Here is a 22,500-nt window from a genome sequence, read left to right as displayed (position 1 = left end):
CTCCTGACTCTGATGGCTCCTGACTCTGATGGCTCTTGACTCTGATGGCTCTTGACTCTGATGGCTCTTGACTCTGATGGCTCTTGACTCTGATCCCTCCTGACTCTGATCCCTCCTGACTCTGATCCCTCCTGACTCTGATCCCTCCTGACTCTGATCCCTCCTGACTCTGATCCCTCCTGACTCTGATCCCTCCTGACTCTGATCCCTCCTGACTCTGATGGCTCTTGACTCTGATGGCTCTTGACTCTGGTGGATCTTGACTCTGGTGGATCTTGACTCTGGTGGCTCTTGACTCTGGTGGCTCTTGACTCTGGTGGCTCTTGACTCTGGTGGCTCTTGACTCTGGTGGCTCTTGACTCTGGTGGCTCTTGACTCTGGTGGCTCCTGACTCTGGTGGCTCTTGACTCTGGTCGCTCTTGACTCTGGTGGCTCTTGACTCTGATCGCACATGACTCTGGTTTCTCGTTACTCTGATCGCTCGTCCTCCTCCGACGGCTGCACGTCGTTGTTCACACAGGGGGATGTGCTGCCGACAACAATAATATTTAATTCTGTGTAATTGATATGATCACCGGATGAAGGAGGGTCCGCACGCGGCGATGATCGGGAGCGGGCGCTCATATGAACGCTGGTTTGCCCGATCATTGACCTGTCCGCTGAATAGGATTTGTCGGAAGATGACGACTCTCATCGTTATTAATAAATCTTTGTTGGGGGAGGGGATCCTGGTGGGGGAGATGACCGATAATGGAATATTCGTCGTTTCGTCAACCCGGGCGGTCGCCCTGAGACCCTCACCATGTCTTCTGCTGCACAAAACTCCTCTGTGTCCCAGACTGGGAGTGGCCTGACCTCACCCGGGACCTCGGCATCCCTAAATTTAACCCCTGAAATATCAAACCACCATGACTGATCAAGACAGCAATATCTGTGGGGCCCGAAGTCTGCAGGGGCCACTGAGATGCAGAACGGCGGATCTTCATGTGCAGCTTCAGTCCTGGTGCTGTTATAAGTGACGGAAAATGTTCAGAACAAATCTCGATCCATTCCATACAGCAGCCTGCATAATTGTGGCTGCAGCTCTGGATGTGACTGGAGTATAAGACATGATGTGAAGGAATTGTGGCTGCAGCTCTGGATGTGACTGCAGTGGGGTACATGATGTAACCTAATATCAGGACAGGTATGTATAGGGTCTACATAGTTATCTGTGCTGGGATATAAATAGTTAATGTTTTCCTCTAGTCACACCCCATTCTGTATCACACAGTCGAGGTGGGGGCTGGTATCTCTGAGCGGTAAAACGAAACTGACATCCAAAGATGATGGTGATGGACCCGGACCGGCGCGTTGTGGGGTCCAGTACTGGGGTGTCTGTTATTTGGGGTGATTCTGTGATGTTTCTCTGTTTCAGTGTCCTGGACCCCCCTCTGATTCTGCCCTGAGTGAAATTGTGAGGACGGCGCCCCCTGCTGGAAGCCTTATCAGAGCAGGAGAAGCCCCCAGTGAGCCCCCCAACATCTCACAGCTCAGTCTGGAGATCAAGCAGGTATGATGGGGGGCCGGTGATTCCTGCTTATGGCTTAGGAGGGTTTAGATTGTGAGCTCTTGTACACAGACTATTGTTCTCTGTTATCAGACATGTCAGGCTGGGAGAGGATGACTGTAGGACAGGTGAATACAATCTATTGTTCTCTGTTATCAGACATGTAAGGCTGGGGGAGGATGACTGTAGGACAGGTGAATACAATCTATTGTTCTCTGTTATCAGACATGTCAGGCTGGGGGAGGATGACTGTAGGACAGGTGAATACAATCTATTGTTCTCTGTTATCAGACATGTCAGGCTGGGGGGAGGATGACTGTAGGACAGGTGAATACAATCTATTGTTCTCTGCTATCAGACATGTCAGGCTGGGAGAGGATGACTGTAGGACAGGTGAATACAATCTATTGTTCTCTGTTATCAGACATGTCAGGCTGGGAGAGGATGACTGTAGGACAGGTGAATACAATCTATTGTTCTCTGTTATCAGACATGTCAGGCTGGGGGGAGGATGACTGTAGGACAGGTGAATACAATCTATTGTTCTCTGTTATCAGACATGTCAGGCTGGGGGAGGATGACTGTAGGACAGGTGAATACAAACTATTGTTCTCTGTTATCAGACATGTCAGGCTGGGGGAGGATGACTGTAGGACAGGTGAATACAATCTGTTGTTCTCTGTTATCAGACATGTCAGGCTGGGGGAGGATGACTGTAGGACAGGTGAATATAATCTATTGTTCTCCGTTATCAGACACGTCAGGCTGGGGGGAGGATGACTGTAGGACAGGTGATTACAATCTATTGTTCTCTGTTATCAGACATGTCGGGCTGGGGGATGATGACTGTAGGACAGGTGAATACAATCTATTGTTCTCTGTTATCAGACATGTCAGGCTGCGGGAGGATGACTGTAGGACAGGTGAATACAATCTATTGTTCTCTGTTATCAGACATGTCAGGCTGGGGGGAGGATGACTGTAGGACAGGTGAATACAATCTATTGTTCTCTGTTATCAGACATGTCAGGCTGGGGGGAGGATGACTGTAGGACAGGTGAATACAATCTATTGTTCTCTGCTATCAGACATGTCAGGCTGGGAGAGGATGACTGTAGGACAGGTGAATACAATCTATTGTTCTCTGTTATCAGACATGTCAGGCTGGAGGAGGATGACTGTAGGACAGGTGAATACAATCTATTGTTCTCTGTTATCAGACATGTCGGGCTGGGGGAGGACGACTGTAGGACAGGTGAATACAATCTATTGTTCTCTGTTATCAGGCATGTCAGGCTGGGGGGAGGATGACTGTAGGACAGGTGATTACAATCTATTGTTCTCTTATCAGACATGTCAGGCTGGGGGAGGATGACTGTAGGACAGGTGAATACAATCTATTGTTCACTGTTACCAGACATGTCAGGCTGGGGAGAGGATGGCTGTAGGACAGGTGAATACAATCTGTTGTTCTCTGGTATCAGACATGTCAGGCTGGGGGAGGATGACTGTAGGACAGGAGAATACCATCTATTGTTCTCTGGTATCAGACATGTCAGGCTGGGAGAGGATGACTGTAGGACAGGAAAATACAATCTATTGTTCTCTGTTATCAGACATGTCAGGCTGGGAGAGGATGACTGTAGGACAGGGCAATACAATCTATTGTTCTCTGTTATCAGACATGTCAGGCTGGGGGGGAGGATGACTGTAGGACAGATGAATACAATCTATTGTTCTCTGTTATCAGACATGTCCGGCTGGGGAGAGGATGACTGTAGGACAGGTGAATACAATCTATTGTTCTCTGTTATCAGACATGTCCGGCTGGGGGAGGATGACTGTAGGACAGGTGAATACAATCTATTGTTCTCTGTTATCAGACATGTCAGGCTGGGAGAGGATGACTTTAGGACAGGTGAATACAATCTATTGTTCTCTGTTATCAGACATGTCAGGCTGGGGGAGGATGACTGTAGGACAGGTGAATACAATCTATTGTTCACTGTTGTCAGGCTGGGGGAGGATGACTGTAGGACAGGTGAATACAATCTATTGTTCTCCGTTATCAGACATGTCAGGCTGGGGGAGGATGACTGTAGTACAGGTGATTACAATCTATTGTTCTCTGTTATCAGACATGTCAGGCTGGTGGGGAGGATGACTGTAGGACAGGGGAATACAATCTATTGTTCTCTGTTGTCAGGCTAGGGGGAGGATGACTGTAGGACAGGTGAATACAATCTATTGTTCTCTGTTATCAGACATGTCAGGCTGGGAGAGGATGACTTTAGGACAGGTGAATACAATCTATTGTTCTCTGTTATCAGACATGTCAGGCTGGGGGAGGATGACTGTAGGACAGGTGAATACAATCTATTGTTCACTGTTGTCAGGCTGGGGGAGGATGACTGTAGGACAGGTGATTACAATCTATTGTTCTGTTATCAGACATGTCAGGCTGGGGGGAGGATGACTGTAGGACAGGTGAATACAATCTATTGTTCTCCGTTATCAGACATGTCAGGCTGGGGGAGGATGACTGTAGTACAGGTGATTACAATCTATTGTTCTCTGTTATCAGACATGTCAGGCTGGTGGGGAGGATGACTGTAGGACAGGGGAATACAATCTATTGTTCTCTGTTATCAGACATGTCAGGCTGGGGAGGATGACTGTAGGACAGATGAATACAATCTATTGTTCTCTGTTATCAGACATGTCAGGCTGGGAGAGGATGACTGTAGGACAGGTGAGTACAATCTATTGTTCTCTGTTATCAGACATGTCCGGCTGGGGAGAGGATGACTGTAGGACAGGTGAATACAATCTATTGTTCTCTGTTATCAGACACGGCAGGCTGGGGGGAGGATGACTGTAGGACAGGTGAATACAATCTATTGTTCTCTGTTGTCAGGCTAGGGGGAGGATGACTGTAGGACAGGTGAATACAATCTATTGTTCTCTGTTATTAGACATGTCAGGCTGGGGGAGGATGACTATAGGACAGGTGAATACAATCTATTGTTCTCTGTTATCAGACATGTCCGGCTGGGGAGAGGATGACTGTAGGACAGGTGAATACAATCTATTGTTCTCTGTTATCAGACACGTCAGGCTGGGGGGAGGATGACTGTAGGACAGGTGAATACAATCTATTGTTCTCTGTTATCAGACATGTCGGGCTGGGGGGAGGATGACTGTAGGACAGGTGAATACAATCTATTGTTCTCTGTTATCAGACATGTCAGGCTGGGGGAGGATGACTGTAGGACAGGTGAATACAATCTATTGTTCTCTGTTATCAGACATGTCAGGCTGGGGGAGGATGACTGTAGGACAGGTGAATACAATCTATTGTTCTCTGTTATCAGACATGTCGGGCTGGGGGAGGACGACTGTAGGACAGGTGAATACAATCTATTGTTCTCTGTTATCAGGCATGTCAGGCTGGGGGAGGATGACTGTAGGACAGGTGAATACAATCTATTGTTCTCTGTTATCAGACATGTCAGGCTGGGGGAGGATGACTGTAGGACAGGTGAATACAATCTATTGTTCTCTGTTATCAGACACGTCAGGCTGGGGGGAGGATGACTGTAGGACAGGTGAATACAATCTATTGTTCTCTGTTATTAGACATGTCAGGCTGGGGGAGGATGACTGTAGGACAGGTGAATACAATCTATTGTTCTCTGTTATCAGACATGTCAGGCTGGGGGAGGATGACTGTAGGACAGGTGAATACAATCTATTGTTCTCTGTTATCAGACATGTCAGGCTGGGGAAGGATGACTGTAGGACATGTGAATACAATCTATTGTTCTCTGTTATCAGACATGTCAGGCTGGGGGAGGATGACTGTAGGACAGGTGAATACAATCTATTGTTCTCTGTTATCAGACATGTCAGGCTGGGGGAGGATGACTGTAGGACAGGTGAATACAATCTATTGTTCTCTGTTATCAGACATGTCAGGCTGGGGGAGGATGACTGTAGGACAGGTGAATACAATCTATTGTTCTCTGTTATCAGACATGTCAGGCTGGGGGGAGGATGACTGTAGGACAGGTGAATACAATCTATTGTTCTCTGTTATCAGACATGTCCGGCTGGGGAGAGGATGACTGTAGAACAGGTGAATATAATCTATTGTTCTCTGTTATCAGACATGTCCGGCTGGGTGGGGGCTGTAGAGTTGCTCAATGTAATGAGTGACAGAAGGTGCAGTTTGCCCCCTTGCACGTCTTTCTTACCTGGCGCAGCACATGGGGCGTTGTAATTTGGATATTGTGCCATTGTTCGCCCCCCACTGACACTTCATATAGGACTCCTGTGAGGTCGGGAGGGGCTCAGTCTCTGGTGCTGCAGGGGTTATTCCCCATGACCTCGTCACCCTCATTAGAATATAATAGTGAAGTGTCAGCCTTTGGGGCATGGACTGGTTCTGCCTTCAGCTCGCTGGTTGCTCGGGAAAAGCTGTCGGTGTTTGTGAGGTTTCTATGGAGATGTCAGAGGCCCTGGACCTGAAGACCCCACTTTGCTGCACCCAGATAACCCGTCCCACCCACTCTGTGTTACTAAGAAGGGAGGGTGGGAAATTATTTGTCAGTAAGAGGTGATGATTGGATTATATTATAGCATCACCCCATTACATTATAGCTGCACCCAATTATATTATAGCTGCACCCCATTATATTAAAGCATCACCCCATTATATTAAAGCATCACCCCATTATATTATAGCTGCACCCCATGATTTAGCTGCACCCCATTACATTATAACTGTACTCCCTAATATACAATGAAGCCCCCCAATAATAATACTTTTGTACCTCCCACACCCCATGTTACATTATCACCCCACAACAAGCACTGTGCCCTTATTTCTGAAGACCTGTCCTCGCTGCTCATCACTCCCATCATCCTCTTTGCAGATGGTTGATCATGTTTCCAGGACTCAGCCCCCCGGCGCAGCCTCTGTCCGCTCCCAACTCCAGAATCTGAGGGACCAATGGAAAGTGCTAAAGAAAACGGCCCCTAATCAGAAGTGCGCGATGGGCGGGGCTACAATTCTGCTGGAGTTTAATAAGAAGGCGGACGAGCTGGAGATGTGGATGAGGGAGAAGGTGAGAGCAGTGGGAGCCTCAGATCACATATGGCGCCAGTGTTCATATATATAGATCGCTCGCATGGGATAGTGTTTGTATGTCACACCTATATACACATTTACATATGTCACCCCTATATACACATTTCCGTATGTCACCCCTATATACACATTTCCGTATGTCACCCCTATACATATTTACATGGCACCCCTATATGCACACTTACATGTCACCCCTATATACAAGTTTACATATGTCACCCCTATATACGCATTTACATGTCCCCTCTATACACATTTACATATGTCACCCCTATATACACATTTACATATGTCACCCCTATATACACATTTCCGTATGTCACCCCTATACATATTTACATGGCACCCCTATATGCACACTTACATGTCACCCCTATATACAAGTTTACATATGTCAACCCTATATATACATTTACATGTCACCCCTATATACACGTTTACATATGTCACCCCTATACATACTTACATGTCACCCCTATATACAAGTTTACATATGTCAACCCTATATATACATTTACATGTCACCCCTATATACACGTTTACATATGTCACCCCTATATACGCATTTACATGTCTCCCCTGTATACACATATGCATATGTCACCCCTATATACACATTTACATATGTCACCCCTGTATACACATTTACATATGTCACCCCTATATATGCATTTACATATGTCACCCCTATATACACATTTACATGTCACCCCTATATACAAGTTTACATATGTCACCCCTATATACACGTTTACATATGTCACCCCTATATGTGCATTTACATATGTCACCCCTATATACAAGTTTACATATGTCACCCCTATATACAAGTTTAGATATATAACCCCTATACAAGTTTACATATGTCACCCCTATATACAGGTTTACATATGTCACCCCTATATACACATTTACATATCTCACCCCTATATACACATTTACATATGTCACCCCTATATACACATTTACATATGTCACCCCTATATACACATTTACATGTCACCTCTATACATATTTACATGTCACCCCTGTATACATATATACATACGTCACCCCTGTATACACATTTACATATGGCACCCCTATATACACATTTACATATGGCACCCCTATATACACATTTACATATGTCACCCCTATATACACATTTACATATGTCACCCCTATATACACATTTACATGTCACCTCTATACATATTTACATGTCACCCCTGTATACACATATACATACGTCACCCCTGTATACACATTTACATATGGCACCCCTATATACACATTTACATATGGCACCCCTATATACACATTTACATATGTCACCCCTATATACACATTTACATATATCACCCCTATATACACATTTACATATGTCACCCCTATATACGCATTTACATATGTCACCCCTATATACACATTTACATGTCACCCCTATATACACATTTACATATGTCACCCCTATATACGCATTTACATATGTCACCCCTATATACACATTTACATGTCACCTCTATATACACATTTACATATGTCACCCCTATATACACATTTACATTTGTCACCATTATATACACATTTACATATGTCACCCCTATATACACATTTACATGTCACCTTTATACATATTTACATGTCACCTCTATACATATTTACATGTCACCTCTATATACACATTTACATATGTCACCCCTATATACACATTTACATATGTCACCCCTATATACAAGTTTACATATGTCACCCCTATATACAAGTTTACATATATAACCCCTATATACAAGTTTACATATGTCACCCCTATACAAGTTTAGATATGTCACCCCTATATACAAGTTTACATATGTCACCCCTATATACACATTTACATATGTCACCCCTATATACACATTTACATATGTCACCCCTATATACACATTTACATATGTCACCCCTATATACACATTTACATGTCACCTCTATACATATTTACATGTCACCCCTGTATACACATATACATACGGCACCCCTATATACACATTTACATATGGCACCCCTATATACACATTTACATATGGCACCCCTATATACACATTTACATATATCACCCCTATATACACATTTACATATGTCACCCCTATATACACATTTACATATATCACCCCTATATACACATTTACATATGTCACCCCTATATACACATTTACATATGTCACCCCTATATACACATTTACATGTCACCTCTATACATATTTACATGTCACCCCTGTATACACATATACATACGGCACCCCTATATACACATTTACATATGGCACCCCTATATACACATTTACATATGGCACCCCTATATACACATTTACATATATCACCCCTATATACACATTTACATATGGCACCCCTATATACACATTTACATATGTCACCCCTATATACACATTTACATATGTCACCCCTATATACACATTTACATATGTCACCCCTATATACACATTTACATGTCACCTCTATACATATTTACATGTCACCTCTATATACACATTTACATATGTCACCACTATATACACATTTACATTTGTCACCATTATATACACATTTACATATGTCACCCTTATATGTACATTCTGCAGGAGGAGGAACCCCCCCTCCATGTCCTCTTGGACGACAACCTGGAAAAATTGCAGATAACCAACAAAATCCAGGATCTGAAGCAGGTGAGAGCAGCGGCGCCAGTGATGGTGGGAAATAATAGAGCCCGTCCCAGCGCCTTTCTGTAATAGACGTGGCTGCTGACCGGTCCCCTTTAATAAGTGAGCACTGTGTGTAGTGAAGCGTGGTCCCCAGGGTCATGGATTCCAGATATTACTATCACACAAGGTCTCTGGTCCCCAAATTACAGTTACCCCCCACATTAGTGGTCTCTGAGGTTAGTGTTCCCCCAGATTAGTGGTCTCTGAGGCCAGTGGTCCCCAAGATTAGTGGTCTCTGAGGCCAGTGGTCCCCCAGATTAGTGGTCTCTGAGGTCAGTGGTCCCCCAGATTAGTGGTCTCTGAGGTCAGTGGTCCCCCAGATTAGTGGTCTCTGAGGTCAGTGGTCCTCCAGATTAGTGGTCCCCCAGATTAGTTGTCTCTGAGGCCAGTGGTCCCCCAGATTAGTGGTCTGAGGTCAGTGGTCCCCCAGATTAGTGGTCTCTGAGGTCAGTGGTCCTCCAGATTATTGTTCCCCCAGATTAGTGGTCTCTGAGGCCAGTGGTCCCCCAGATTAGTGGTCTCTGAGGTCAGTGGTCCCGCAGATTAGTGGTCTCTGAGGCCAGTGGTCCCCCAGATTAGTGGTCTCTGAGGTTAGTGGTCCCCCCAGATTAGTGGTCTCTGAGGTCAGTGGTCCCCCAGATTAGTTGTCTCTGAGGCCAGTGGTCCCCCAGATTAGTTGTCCCCCAGATTAGTGGTCTATATACACCCTCTCTGTTGCCCCCACACTTGAAGTAACGGAAAGGAATGAAAACACTCCCCTAATATTACACGCTCCGTCTCTGGTGACCAGTGGCCCTTGTGCTGACTAGTCAGTGATCTGGCGGGGCCCCTGCAGCTTGTTACGGTCAGAGTTGTTTAATCGTTACAGTCTGGAAACTGGGAGGGGGCGCCGCTTATCAGTGACTTTGTGCTTCTCTCCCAGGAGCGGATTCATTATTGCAACCTGCAGGAGAACATCAACCGCCTCGGCCAGAAGCTGGAGAAACAAGGGCGGCCGGAGAGCAGAGCGGCGTCAACTCGCCAAAAACACCTCAACCGCATGTGAGCCCCGAATATTAACAGGAAAATGAAACCCCAAAATCCTCATCCGGGAATAATCCTGTGTAATCAATTCTGCTCAGCCAGGAACTAGTCATATCTGTTTCCAGGAAAGCTGGGTGACCTCATATAATGCAGGGGTCGTCTCCCAGCTCTCCGAGAATTCTGAATGACAGATCTACCCAGTTATGTAGCGATACAGGGCAACCGGGAACATGGAGAAAGCTGCGTGACAACCTCTGGGAGCTGCAGGTGCAGTGTTACTGGTTGTCCCACAGCTATAACCCTAGGTGTCCACTGATCTTATATCTGCACATAAATAGGAAGACCACCGCTCCATAAGACCACCCCTCCATAAGACCACCCCTCCATCAGACCACCGCTCCTTAATAGCACCGCTCCATTAGACCACCGCTCCTTAATAGCACCGCTCCATCAGACCACCGTTGCATCAGACCACCGTTCCATCAGAGCACCCCTCCATCAGAGCACCCCTCCATCAGACCACCCCTCCATCAGAGCACCCCTCCATCAGACCACCGCTCCTTAATAGCACCGCTCCATCAGACCACCGCTCCTTAATAGCACCGCTCCATCAGACCACCGTTCCATCAGACCACCCCTCCATCAGACCTCCCCTCCATCAGAGCACCCCTCCATCAGAGCACCCCTCCATCAGACCACCCCTCCATCAGAGCACCCCTCCATCAGACCACCGCTCCTTAATAGCACCGCTCCATCAGACCACCGCTCCTTAATAGCACCGCTCCATCAGACCTCCCCTCCATCAGACCTCCCCTCCATCAGACCTCCCCTCCATCAGAGCACCCCTCCATCAGACCACCCCTCCATCAGACCTCCCCTCCATCAGACCTCCCCTCCATCAGAGCATATTGTGATTCGTTTGTATGGTTGTCTCATAGAAGGGGTAATGACTGCGATCAGGAGGTGCGGTGTGATGGTGGCGCGGGCCGTTTTAGTCCCCTGTGGTCACTTTGGTGCCCGATATTATAAGCGGAGAAGACGCCTCGGCATTGACTTGTTTCCCGCTTTTCCGGACAGGTGGCTGCGGCTTCAGTCCCCGCTAGATGAATATCACCAGAGTCTGCAGTTGGCGCTGGAAGTGGCGTCAATGTGGCATCAAGCAGACACCATTCTGAGAGCGATGGAGGAGAAGGTGAGAGGCCGGGTACATTCTGCCTTCACCATGTCAGCGAACAGGCCTGCGGTGCTCATTGTGATAGAAACGGTGAAATAGAAGCCGGTGCGACAGCTCTGACCTCTTGGCACCAATTTTTAGATCACATGCATTAGGTTGCGGTGTGCGCTGCGCACGAGGAGGGTGCGGTGTGCGCTGCGCACGAGGAGGGTGCGGTGTGCGCTGCGCACGAGGAGGGTGCGGTGTGCGCTGCGCACGAGGAGGGTGCGGTGTGCGCTGCGCACGAGGAGGGTGCGGTGTGCGCTGCGCACGAGGAGGGTGCGGTGTGCGCTGCGCACGAGGAGGGTGCGGTGTGCGCTGCGCACGAGGAGGGTGCGGTGTGCGCTGCGCACGAGGAGGGTGCGGTGTGCGCTGCGCACGAGGAGGGTGCGGTGTGCGCTGCGCACGAGGAGGGTGCGGTGTGCGCTGCGCACGAGGAGGGTGCGGTGTGCGCTGCGCACGAGGAGGGTGCGGTGTGCGCTGCGCACGAGGAGGGTGGGGTGTGCGCTGCGCACGAGGAGGGTGGGGTGTGCGCTGCGCACGAGGAGGGTGGGGTGTGCGCTGCGCACGAGGAGGGTGGGGTGTGCGCTGCGCACGAGGAGGGTGCGGTGTGCGCTGCGCACGAGGAGGGTGGGGTGTGCGCTGCGCACGAGGAGGGTGCGGTGTGCGCTGCGCACGAGGAGGGTGCGGTGTGCGCTGCGCACGAGGAGGGTGCGGTGTTCGCTGCGCACGAGGAGGGTGCGGTGTTCGCTGCGTATGAGGAGTGTGCGGTGTGCGCTGCGTATGAGGAGTGTGCGGTGTGCGCTGCGTATGAGGAGTTCATCACTATTATTACACTTTTTCTTCCAGAGCCGCTGTGCAGGTTGGAGGAGCAGAGATGACGGCCGTGGGAATCAGGATCTGAGGGACATTGCCAGCCAGATTATGGTATGAGGAGCGATCCCTCAGAGGACTGGGGACATTCTGTGAAGTAGCGCCCCCTCTGGGGGTTTTGGGAATTAATTCCTGACCATCTTCTGTCTCTCCTGCAGATTTTGGATGTCACAGTCTCTCAAGTGTCCAATCTCCATCCTCTGCTGTCATCCAGAGCATTGCACAAGCACCGACAGGTGAAGGAGCGATGGGCCGATCTCCAGCGCACACTCAGGTATAATGTCCGGCCGATCTCCAGCGCACACTCAGGTATAATGTCCGGCCGATCTCCAGCGGACACTCTGGTATAATGTCCGGCCGATCTCCAGCGGACACTCGGGTATAATGTCCGGCCGATCTCCAGCGCACACTCAGGTATAATGTCCGGCCGATCTCCAGCGGACACTCTGGTATAATGTCCGGCCGATCTCCAGCGGACACTCGGGTATAATGTCCGGCCGATCTCCAGCGGACACTCAGGTATAATGTCCGGCCGATCTCCAGCGCACACTCAGGTATAATGTCCGGCCGATCTCCAGCGCACACTCAGGTATAATGTCCGGCCCGTCTCATCTGTACTGAGATCCCATAGTTCCCTGCACTGTGCTGCATCGCATTGCTGGAGATGTATGGGTTTCAGTATAACCCTACTTTACTTTTTTTGGGATTAATCCTAAATCTACTTTGCACAACGTCAAATGATGTACAGGGACTGAACCAGCCAGTGGCATCAGATATGACCGGTCCTGCAGCCTAAAAAGAAACCAGCAGAACTGTGACTGCAGCTCTGGATGTGACTGGAATATAAGGCATGTTATAACAGCAGAATTGTGAGTTCTGCTTTGGATGTGACTGGAGCATACGGCATGAAGTAAATTCTCCTAAAGGAAAAAATTTGCTTCCAACTTTAGGAAGTTCAGTAATAAATGGCGCGGTTCCGTATTAGCCGGAAACAATATGTAGTGTTAAATACTTTTGTGTCCAAAAACTTTAAAAATGATTGAGAGGCCGGTGGCAATGACAGGACGGCGTGTACAATAATATGCTGTGTTCAGCTCACAGAGGATGGTGTAGACTGATACATTGTAACAGACCCTCAGCTGAGTGAGCAGGACTAGGTCAGGACGGGTTCTGTCCACTGTATTTGCTGCCGGCATTTCCCACAATTACTAGAATTAGATTCTCATGTCTTGTCCGGTCCCCAAGGACTGTGAAAAGCCCAAGGACCGCACCGTGCGCTAGTCCCAGCGGAGAACCGGGCGAAGCTCTGACCTCAGGCGCCCCAAAGCAGAGCAGCGTGGGAAACCTAGAGCAAAGCCTCCTGGGAAGTTGTAGCGCTGAGTCTCAGGTCAGTGTTGGGGGCCGGGACGGCACTCTTTCTATATATTAACATTTTCGCTTCTGTGACAGGAAATTCATTTTTTTTCTTTACATTTTTGCAGACAGAGAAGACAAACAGCGGGGACGTTACTCTACAGCGCGCGCCCGAAACCTTTGACAATACACAGAATGGTCAACAGCACCATGGACCGTCCCTGACCCCGGAGGTGAGAATCTGTGACCCCAGAAGGTCAACTGCCCACCCCAAAGCCTATAGACATTATTAGTTACCCCACCTCAGAGCCTATGGATATTAGTTACCCCGCCTCAGAGCATATATATATTAGTTACCCCACCTCAGAGCATATATATATATTAGTTACCCCACCTCAGAGCCTATAGGTATTAGTTACCCCACCCCAAAGCCCATATATATTAGTTACCCCACCTCAGAGCCTATAGATATTAGTTACCCCACCTCATCACCTACATTTTATATAATTTATAATTCTGCAATAACGTCCCAGCATTAAACCCTTCTATATATATTTGCCCACAGGTCAGACATCTTCTCCGGGAGCTGACTGTTACATCCCAGTGGCTGCAGGGTGTGGAGCTGCTGCTATCAGAACCGGCCGCCATGAGAAGTCCTGAGCTGATCCGTAAAGACCTGAAGCAGGTGTCTAAAATAGAGCGAGAGCTGCGATCCCGAGCATCATCTGTAAGGCTGCGGAAGTCGGAAAGGACTGTGACTGAGGAGGTGGAGGTTAAGGTCCAGGAGGTGGCGGAGAGGTGAGTAGCGGGCACATAAAAGATATATAGAATATCATCACCATGGAACAGTATGAGGTTTATTATGCCGCTATTCTGCTTTTACATCATGTCTTATACTCTAGTCACCACTATAGCTGTGTTCATAGTTCTGCTGTTAGATCACGACATTCCCCACAGCTTACTGCCACAATGTAATCAACTCTGCCCCACTACTTGTCTCTGTACACAATGCTATAAAATAAGTTATAACGCTGAACGACTGAATAAATCTCAAAACAGTGGCCAAATAATGTCACCAAACACTGACTGACTGAATAATACCACCATACACTGACTGATACTACCACCATACACTGACTGATAATACCACCGTACACTGACTGATAATACCACCATACACTGACTGATATTACCACCATACAGTGGCTGATAATACCACCATACACTGACTGATAATACCACCATACACTGACTGATAATACCACCATACACTGACTGATAATACCACCATACACTGACTGATAATACCACCATACACTGACTGATAATACCACCATACACTGACTGATAATACCACCATACACTGACTGATAATACCACCATACACTGACTGATATTACCACCATACAGTGACTGATAATACCACCATACACTGACTGAATAATACCACCATACACTGACTGAATAATACCACCATACAGTGACTGATAATACCACCATACACTGACTGATAATACCACCATACACTGACTGATAATACCACCATACACTGACTGATAATACCACCATACACTGACTGATAATACCACCATACACTGACTGATAATACCACCATACACTGACTGATAATACCACCATACACTGACTGAATAATACCACCATACAGTGACTGAATAATACCACCTTACAGTGACTGATAATACCACCAAACAGTGACTGAAAATACCACCGTACACTGACTGAATAATACCACCGTACACTGACTGAATAATACCACCATACACTGACTGAATAATACCACCATACACTGACTGATCATATCACCATACACTGACTGAATAATACCACCATACAATGACTGAATAATACCACCGTACACTGACTGAATAATACCACCGTACACTGACTGAATAATAACACCATACACTGACTGATAATACCACCATGCAGTGACTGAATACCTCCATACAGTGACTGAATAATACCACCATACACTGACTGAATAATACCACCATACACTGACTGATAATACCATCGTACAGTGACTGAATAATACTACCATACACTGACTGAATAATACCACCATACACTGACTGAATAATACCACCATACACTGACTGAATAATACCACCGTACACTGACTGATAATGCCACCATACAGTGACTGAATAATACCACCATACAGTGACTGAATAATGCCACCATACTGTGACTGAATAATACCACCGACCTACTGATAATACCACCATACAGTGACTGAATAATACCACCATACACTGATTAATAATACCACCATACAGTGACAGAATAGTACCTCCATACAGTGACTAAATAATGACTCCATACAGTGACTGAATAGTACCACCATACACTGACTGATAGTACCACCATACAGTGACTGAATAATACCTCCATACAGTGACTGAATAATACCACCACACAGTGACTGAATAATACCACCATACGCTAACTGCATTATACGTCCATACACTGACTGCATTATACCACCATACACTGACTGATAATACCACCATACAGTGACTGAATAATACCTCCATACACTGACTGAATAATACCACAATACAGTGACTTAATAATACCTCCATGCACTGACTGAATAATACCACCATACAGTGACTGAATAATACCATCATACAGTGACTAAATAATATCACCATACACTGACTGATAATACCACCATACACTGACTGAATAATACCTCCATACAGTGACTGATAATACCACCATACAGTGATTGAATAATACCTCCATACGGTGACTGAATAATACCTCCATACAGTGACTGAATAATACCACCATACAGTGACTGAATAATACCACCATACACTCACTGATACCACCATACACTGACTGAATAATACCATCACACAGTGACTGAATAATACCATCACACAGTGACTGAATAATACCACCATACAGTGACTGAATAATACCTCCATACAGTGACTGAATAATACCATCATACAGTGATTGCATAATACCCCCATACAGTGACTGATAATACCACCATACAGTGACTGATAATACCACCATACAGTGACTGAATAATACCACCATACAGTTACTGAATAATACCACCATACAGTGACTGAATAATACCATCATACAGTGACTGATAATACCACCATACAGTGACTGAATAATACCACCGTACACTGACTGAATAATACCACCATACAGTGACTGAATAATACCACCATACAGTGACTGATAATACTCCCATACACTGACTGAATAATACCACCATACACTGACTGATAATACCACCATACAGTGACTGAATAATACCACCATACAGTGACTGAATAATACCACCATATAGTGACTGAATAATACCACCATACACTGACTGAATAATACCACCATACACTGACTGAATAATACCACCGTACACTGACTGAATAATACCACCATACACTGACTGAATAATACCACCATACAGTGACTGAAAATACCACCATACTGTAAAGGATCTGCCAGGCACAGCTTCTGTGTCAACGCCCATAGGTAATCAGTCTGCACCTGCTTCTATGTCTGGGAGACTGACTCCATCTTCCACCACTCAGGATCGCAGGCTTAGGAGTGGGAGAGCCTATCATAGCCTGGCCAGACGGAGCTAGCTCCCGCCCTCTGTCTATTTATACCTGCCTTTCCTGTTCCTCCTTGCTTGTGATTCTTCTCATTTGGTTTCCTGGCCCTGCTGCAGCTTCTTGATCTATTTGACCCTGCTTTATATTGACCCTGGCTTACTGACTACTCTCCTGCTCTGCGTTTGGTACCTCGTACACTCCTGGTTTGACTCGGCTCGTTCACCACTCTTGTTGCTCTCGGTGTTGCCGTGGGCAACTGCCCCTTTTCCCTTGCTTCTGTGTACACTTGTCTGTTTGTCTGTCGTGCACATATTGAGCGTAGGGACTGTCGCCCAGTTGTACCCCGTCGCCTAGGGCGGGTCGTTGCAAGTAGGCAGGGACTGAGTGGCTTGTAGATTAGGGCTCACTTGTCTGTTTCCTTACCCCCGTCATTACACATACACTGACTGATAATACCACCATACAGTGACTGAAAATACCATCATACAGTGACTGAATAATACCTCCATACACTGACTGAATAAGACCACCATACGCTTACTGATACCACCATACACTGACTGAATAATACCACCATACAGTGACCTAATAATACCTCCATGCACTGACTGAATAATACCACCATACAGTGACTGAATAATACCATCATACAGTGACTGAATAATACCACCATACAGTGGCTGAATAATACCACCATACACTGACTGATACCACCATACAGTGACTGAAAATACCACCGTACGCTGACTGAATAATACCACCGTACACTGACTGAATAATACCACCGTACACTGACTGAATAATAACACCATATACTGACTGAATAATAACACCATATACTGACTGATAATACCACCATGCAGTGACTGAATACCACCATACACTGACTGAATAATACCACCATACACTGACTGAATAATACCACCATACACTGACTGAATAATACCACCATACAGTGGCTGAATAATACCACCATACACTGACTGAATAATACTACCATACACTGACTGAATAATACCAGGATACAGTGACTGAATAATGCCACCATACTGTGACTGAATAATACCACCGACCTACTGATAATACCACCATACAGTGACTGAATAATACCACCATACAGTGACAGAATAGTACCTCCATACAGTGACTAAATAATGACTCCATACAGTGACTGAATAATACCACCATACACTGACTGATAATACCACCATACACTGACTGATAATACCACCATACACTGACTGAATAATACCTCCATACAGTGATTGCATAATACCCCCATACAGTGACTGATAATACCACCATACAGTGACTGATAATACCACCATACAGTGACTGAATAATACCTCCATACACTGACTGAATAAGACCACCATACGCTTACCTATACCACCATACACTGACTGAATAATACCACCATACAGTGACTTAATAATACCTCCATGCACTGACTGAATAATACCACCATACAGTGACTGAATAATACCATCATACAGTGACTAAATAATACCACCATACACTGACTGATAATACCACCATACACTGACTGAATAATACCTCCATACAGTGACTGAATAATACCATCATACAGTGACTGATAATACCACCATACAGTGATTGAATAATACCTCCATACAGTGACTGAATAATACCTCCATACAGTGACTGAATAATACCACCATACAGTGACTGAATAATACCACCATACACTCACTGATACCACCATACACTTACTGAATAATACCATCACACAGTGACTGAATAATACCATCACACAGTGACTGAATAATACCACCATACAGTGACTAATAATACCACCATACAGTGACTGAATAATACCACCATACACTGACTGATAATACCACCATACACTGACTGAATAATACCACCATACAGTGACTGAATAATACCACCATACAGTGACTTAATAATACCACCATACACTGACTGAATAATACCACCATACACTGACTGAAAATACCACCATACTGTAAAGGATCTGCCAGGCACAGCTTCTGTGTCAACGCCCATAGGTAATCAGTCTGCACCTGCTTCTATGTCTGGGTGACTGACTCCATCTTCCACCACTCAGGATGGCAGGCTTAGGAGTGGGAGAGCCTATCATAGCCTGGCCAGACGGAGCTAGCTCCCGCCCTCTGTCTATTTATACCTGCCTTTCCTGTTCCTCCTTGCTTGTGATTCTTCTCATTTGGTTTCCTGGCCCTACTGCAGCTTCTTGATCTATTTGACGCTGCTTCATATTGACCCTGGCTTCCTGACTATTCTCCTGCTCTGCGTTTGGTACCTCGTACACTCCTGGTTTGACTCGGCTCGTTCACCACTCTTGTTGCTCTCGGTGTTGCCGTGGGCAACTGCCCCTTTTCCCTTGCTTCTGTGTACACTTGTCTGTTTGTCTGTCGTGCACATATTGAGCGTAGGGACTGTTGCCCAGTTGTACCCCATCGCCTAGGGCGGGTCGTTGCAAGTAGGCAGGGACTGAGTGGCAGGTAGATTAGGGCTCACTTGTCTGTTTCCTTACCCCCGTCATTACACATACACTGACTGATAATACCACCACACAGTGACTGAAAATACCATCATACAGTGACTGAATAATACCTCCATACACTGACTGAATAAGACCACCATACGCTTACTGATACCACCATACACTGACTGAATAATACCACCATACAGTGACTTAATAATACCTCCATGCACTGACTGAATAATACCACCATACAGTGACTGAATAATACCATCATACAGTGACTAAATAATACCACCATACACGGACTGATAATACCACCATACACTGACTGAATAATACCTCCATACAGTGACTGAATAATACCATCATACAGTGACTGATAATACCACCATACAGTGACAGAATAATACCACCGTACACTGACTGACTAATAATACCTCCATACAGTGATTGAATAATACCTCCATACAGTGACTGAATAATACCTCCATACAGTGACTGAATAATACCACCATACAGTGACTGAATAATACCACCATACACTCACTGATACCACCATACACTGACTGAATAATACCATCACACAGTGACTGAATAATACCACCATACAGTGACTGAATAATACCTCCATACAGTGACTGAATAATACCATCACACAGTGACTGAATAATACCACCATACAGTGACTGAATAATACCACCATACACTGACTGAATAATACCACCATACACTGACTGAATAATACCACCATACACTGACTGATAATACCACCATACAGTGACTTAATAATACCTCCATGCACTGACTGAATAATACCACCATACAATGACTGAATAATACCACCGTACACTGACTGAATAATACCTCCATACACTGACTGAATAATACCACCATACACTGACTGAATAATACCACCATACACTGACTGAATAATACCTCCATACACTGACTGAATAAGACCACCATACGCTTACTGATACCACCATACACTGACTGAATAATACCACCATACAGTGACTTAATAATACCTCCATGCACTGACTGAATAATACCACCATACAATGACTGAATAATACCACCGTACACTGACTGAATAATACCACCATACAGTGACTTAATAATACCTCCATACACTGACTGAATAATACCACCGTACAGTGACTGAATAATACCTCCATACAGTGACTGAATAATAATCAATATATGCACTCCAAAACGCATTAGTACTAAGGGCTAGGTCAAGGTCATAGGCCGACCTCCCATATATAATCAGATAGGTAACTCTATTTAAATATTGAAACCACAGAGAGAAAAGAGCTTGTAGCCAGGAAATTATGTTAAACATTAAAGATTTTTATTAACATATACACAAGTACATTCATATAAAATATATATAGGATACAATATATAAAAAAGGACAAGACTCTAGAAAAAGTTTCAAGGAGCACACATCGAAAATGTCAATATGCAAAAATAGGTTTGGCTATATTATCCATTTGCACAGAATTCAGTGACTGAATAATATCACCATACAGTGACTGATAATACCACCATACAGTGACTGAATAATACCTCCATACAGTGACTGAATAATACCTCCATACAGTGACTGAATAATACCTCCATACAGTGACTGAATAATACCACCATACAGTGACTGAATAATACCTCCATACAGTGACTGAATAATACCACCATACACTGACTGAATAATACCACCATACACTGACTGATAATACCACCATACAGTGACTGAATAATACCACCATACAGTGACTGAATAATACCACCATACACTGACTGAATAATACCACTATACACTGACTGAATAATACCACCATACACTGACTGAATAATACCACCATACACTGACTGAATAATACCACCATACACTGACTGATAATACCTCCATACAGTGACTGATTATACCACCATACACTGACTGAATAATACCACCATACACTGACTGAATAATACCACTATACAGTGACTGAATAATACCACCATACACTGACTGATAATACCACCATACCCTGACTGATAATTCCACCATACACTGACTGAATAATACCACCATACACTGATTTATAATACCAACATACACTGACTGATACCACCATACCCTGACTGATACTACCACCATACCCTGACTGAATAATACCACCATACACTGACTGAATAATACCACCATACACTGACTGAATAATACCACCATACACTGACTGAATAATACCACCATACACTGACTGATACTACCATACACTGACTGAATAATACCACCATACACTGACTGAATAATACCACCATACAGTGACTGAATAATACCACCATACACTGATTTATAATACCACCATACACTGACTGATACTACCACCATACACTGACTGAATAATACCACCATACACTGACTGAATAATACCACCATACACTGACTGAATAATACCACCATACACTGACTGAATAATACCACCATACACTGACTGAATAATACCACCATACACTGACTGAATAATAC

The 22,500-nt window shown here is 45.3% G+C and overlaps 1 protein-coding gene across 1 annotated transcript in view; it reads left to right on the top strand.

Moving 5' to 3' along the window:
- The window catches only part of LOC142723859 (uncharacterized), a 78,704-nt gene that overhangs the window by 12,153 nt on the left and 44,051 nt on the right, over positions 1 to 22,500 (top strand). The window contains exons 3-13 of the mRNA XM_075848947.1: positions 1,418 to 1,552; positions 6,487 to 6,678; positions 9,302 to 9,385; positions 10,344 to 10,462; positions 11,522 to 11,636; positions 12,507 to 12,584; positions 12,689 to 12,804; positions 13,776 to 13,917; positions 14,012 to 14,116; positions 14,449 to 14,681; positions 14,786 to 14,816. Of these exons, the coding sequence (XP_075705062.1) occupies positions 1,418 to 1,552; positions 6,487 to 6,678; positions 9,302 to 9,385; positions 10,344 to 10,462; positions 11,522 to 11,636; positions 12,507 to 12,584; positions 12,689 to 12,804; positions 13,776 to 13,917; positions 14,012 to 14,116; positions 14,449 to 14,681; positions 14,786 to 14,816 (1,350 nt within the window). The remainder of the gene's footprint in view (positions 1 to 1,417; positions 1,553 to 6,486; positions 6,679 to 9,301; positions 9,386 to 10,343; positions 10,463 to 11,521; positions 11,637 to 12,506; positions 12,585 to 12,688; positions 12,805 to 13,775; positions 13,918 to 14,011; positions 14,117 to 14,448; positions 14,682 to 14,785; positions 14,817 to 22,500) is intronic.

The sequence above is a fragment of the Rhinoderma darwinii genome, unplaced genomic scaffold, assembly GCF_050947455.1.
Source record: "Rhinoderma darwinii isolate aRhiDar2 unplaced genomic scaffold, aRhiDar2.hap1 Scaffold_563, whole genome shotgun sequence".
NCBI classification, from domain to species: Eukaryota; Metazoa; Chordata; class Amphibia; order Anura; family Rhinodermatidae; genus Rhinoderma; species Rhinoderma darwinii.
Note: the sequence above shows the minus strand (reverse complement) of the source record. Positions and strands in the feature narration are given on the sequence as shown.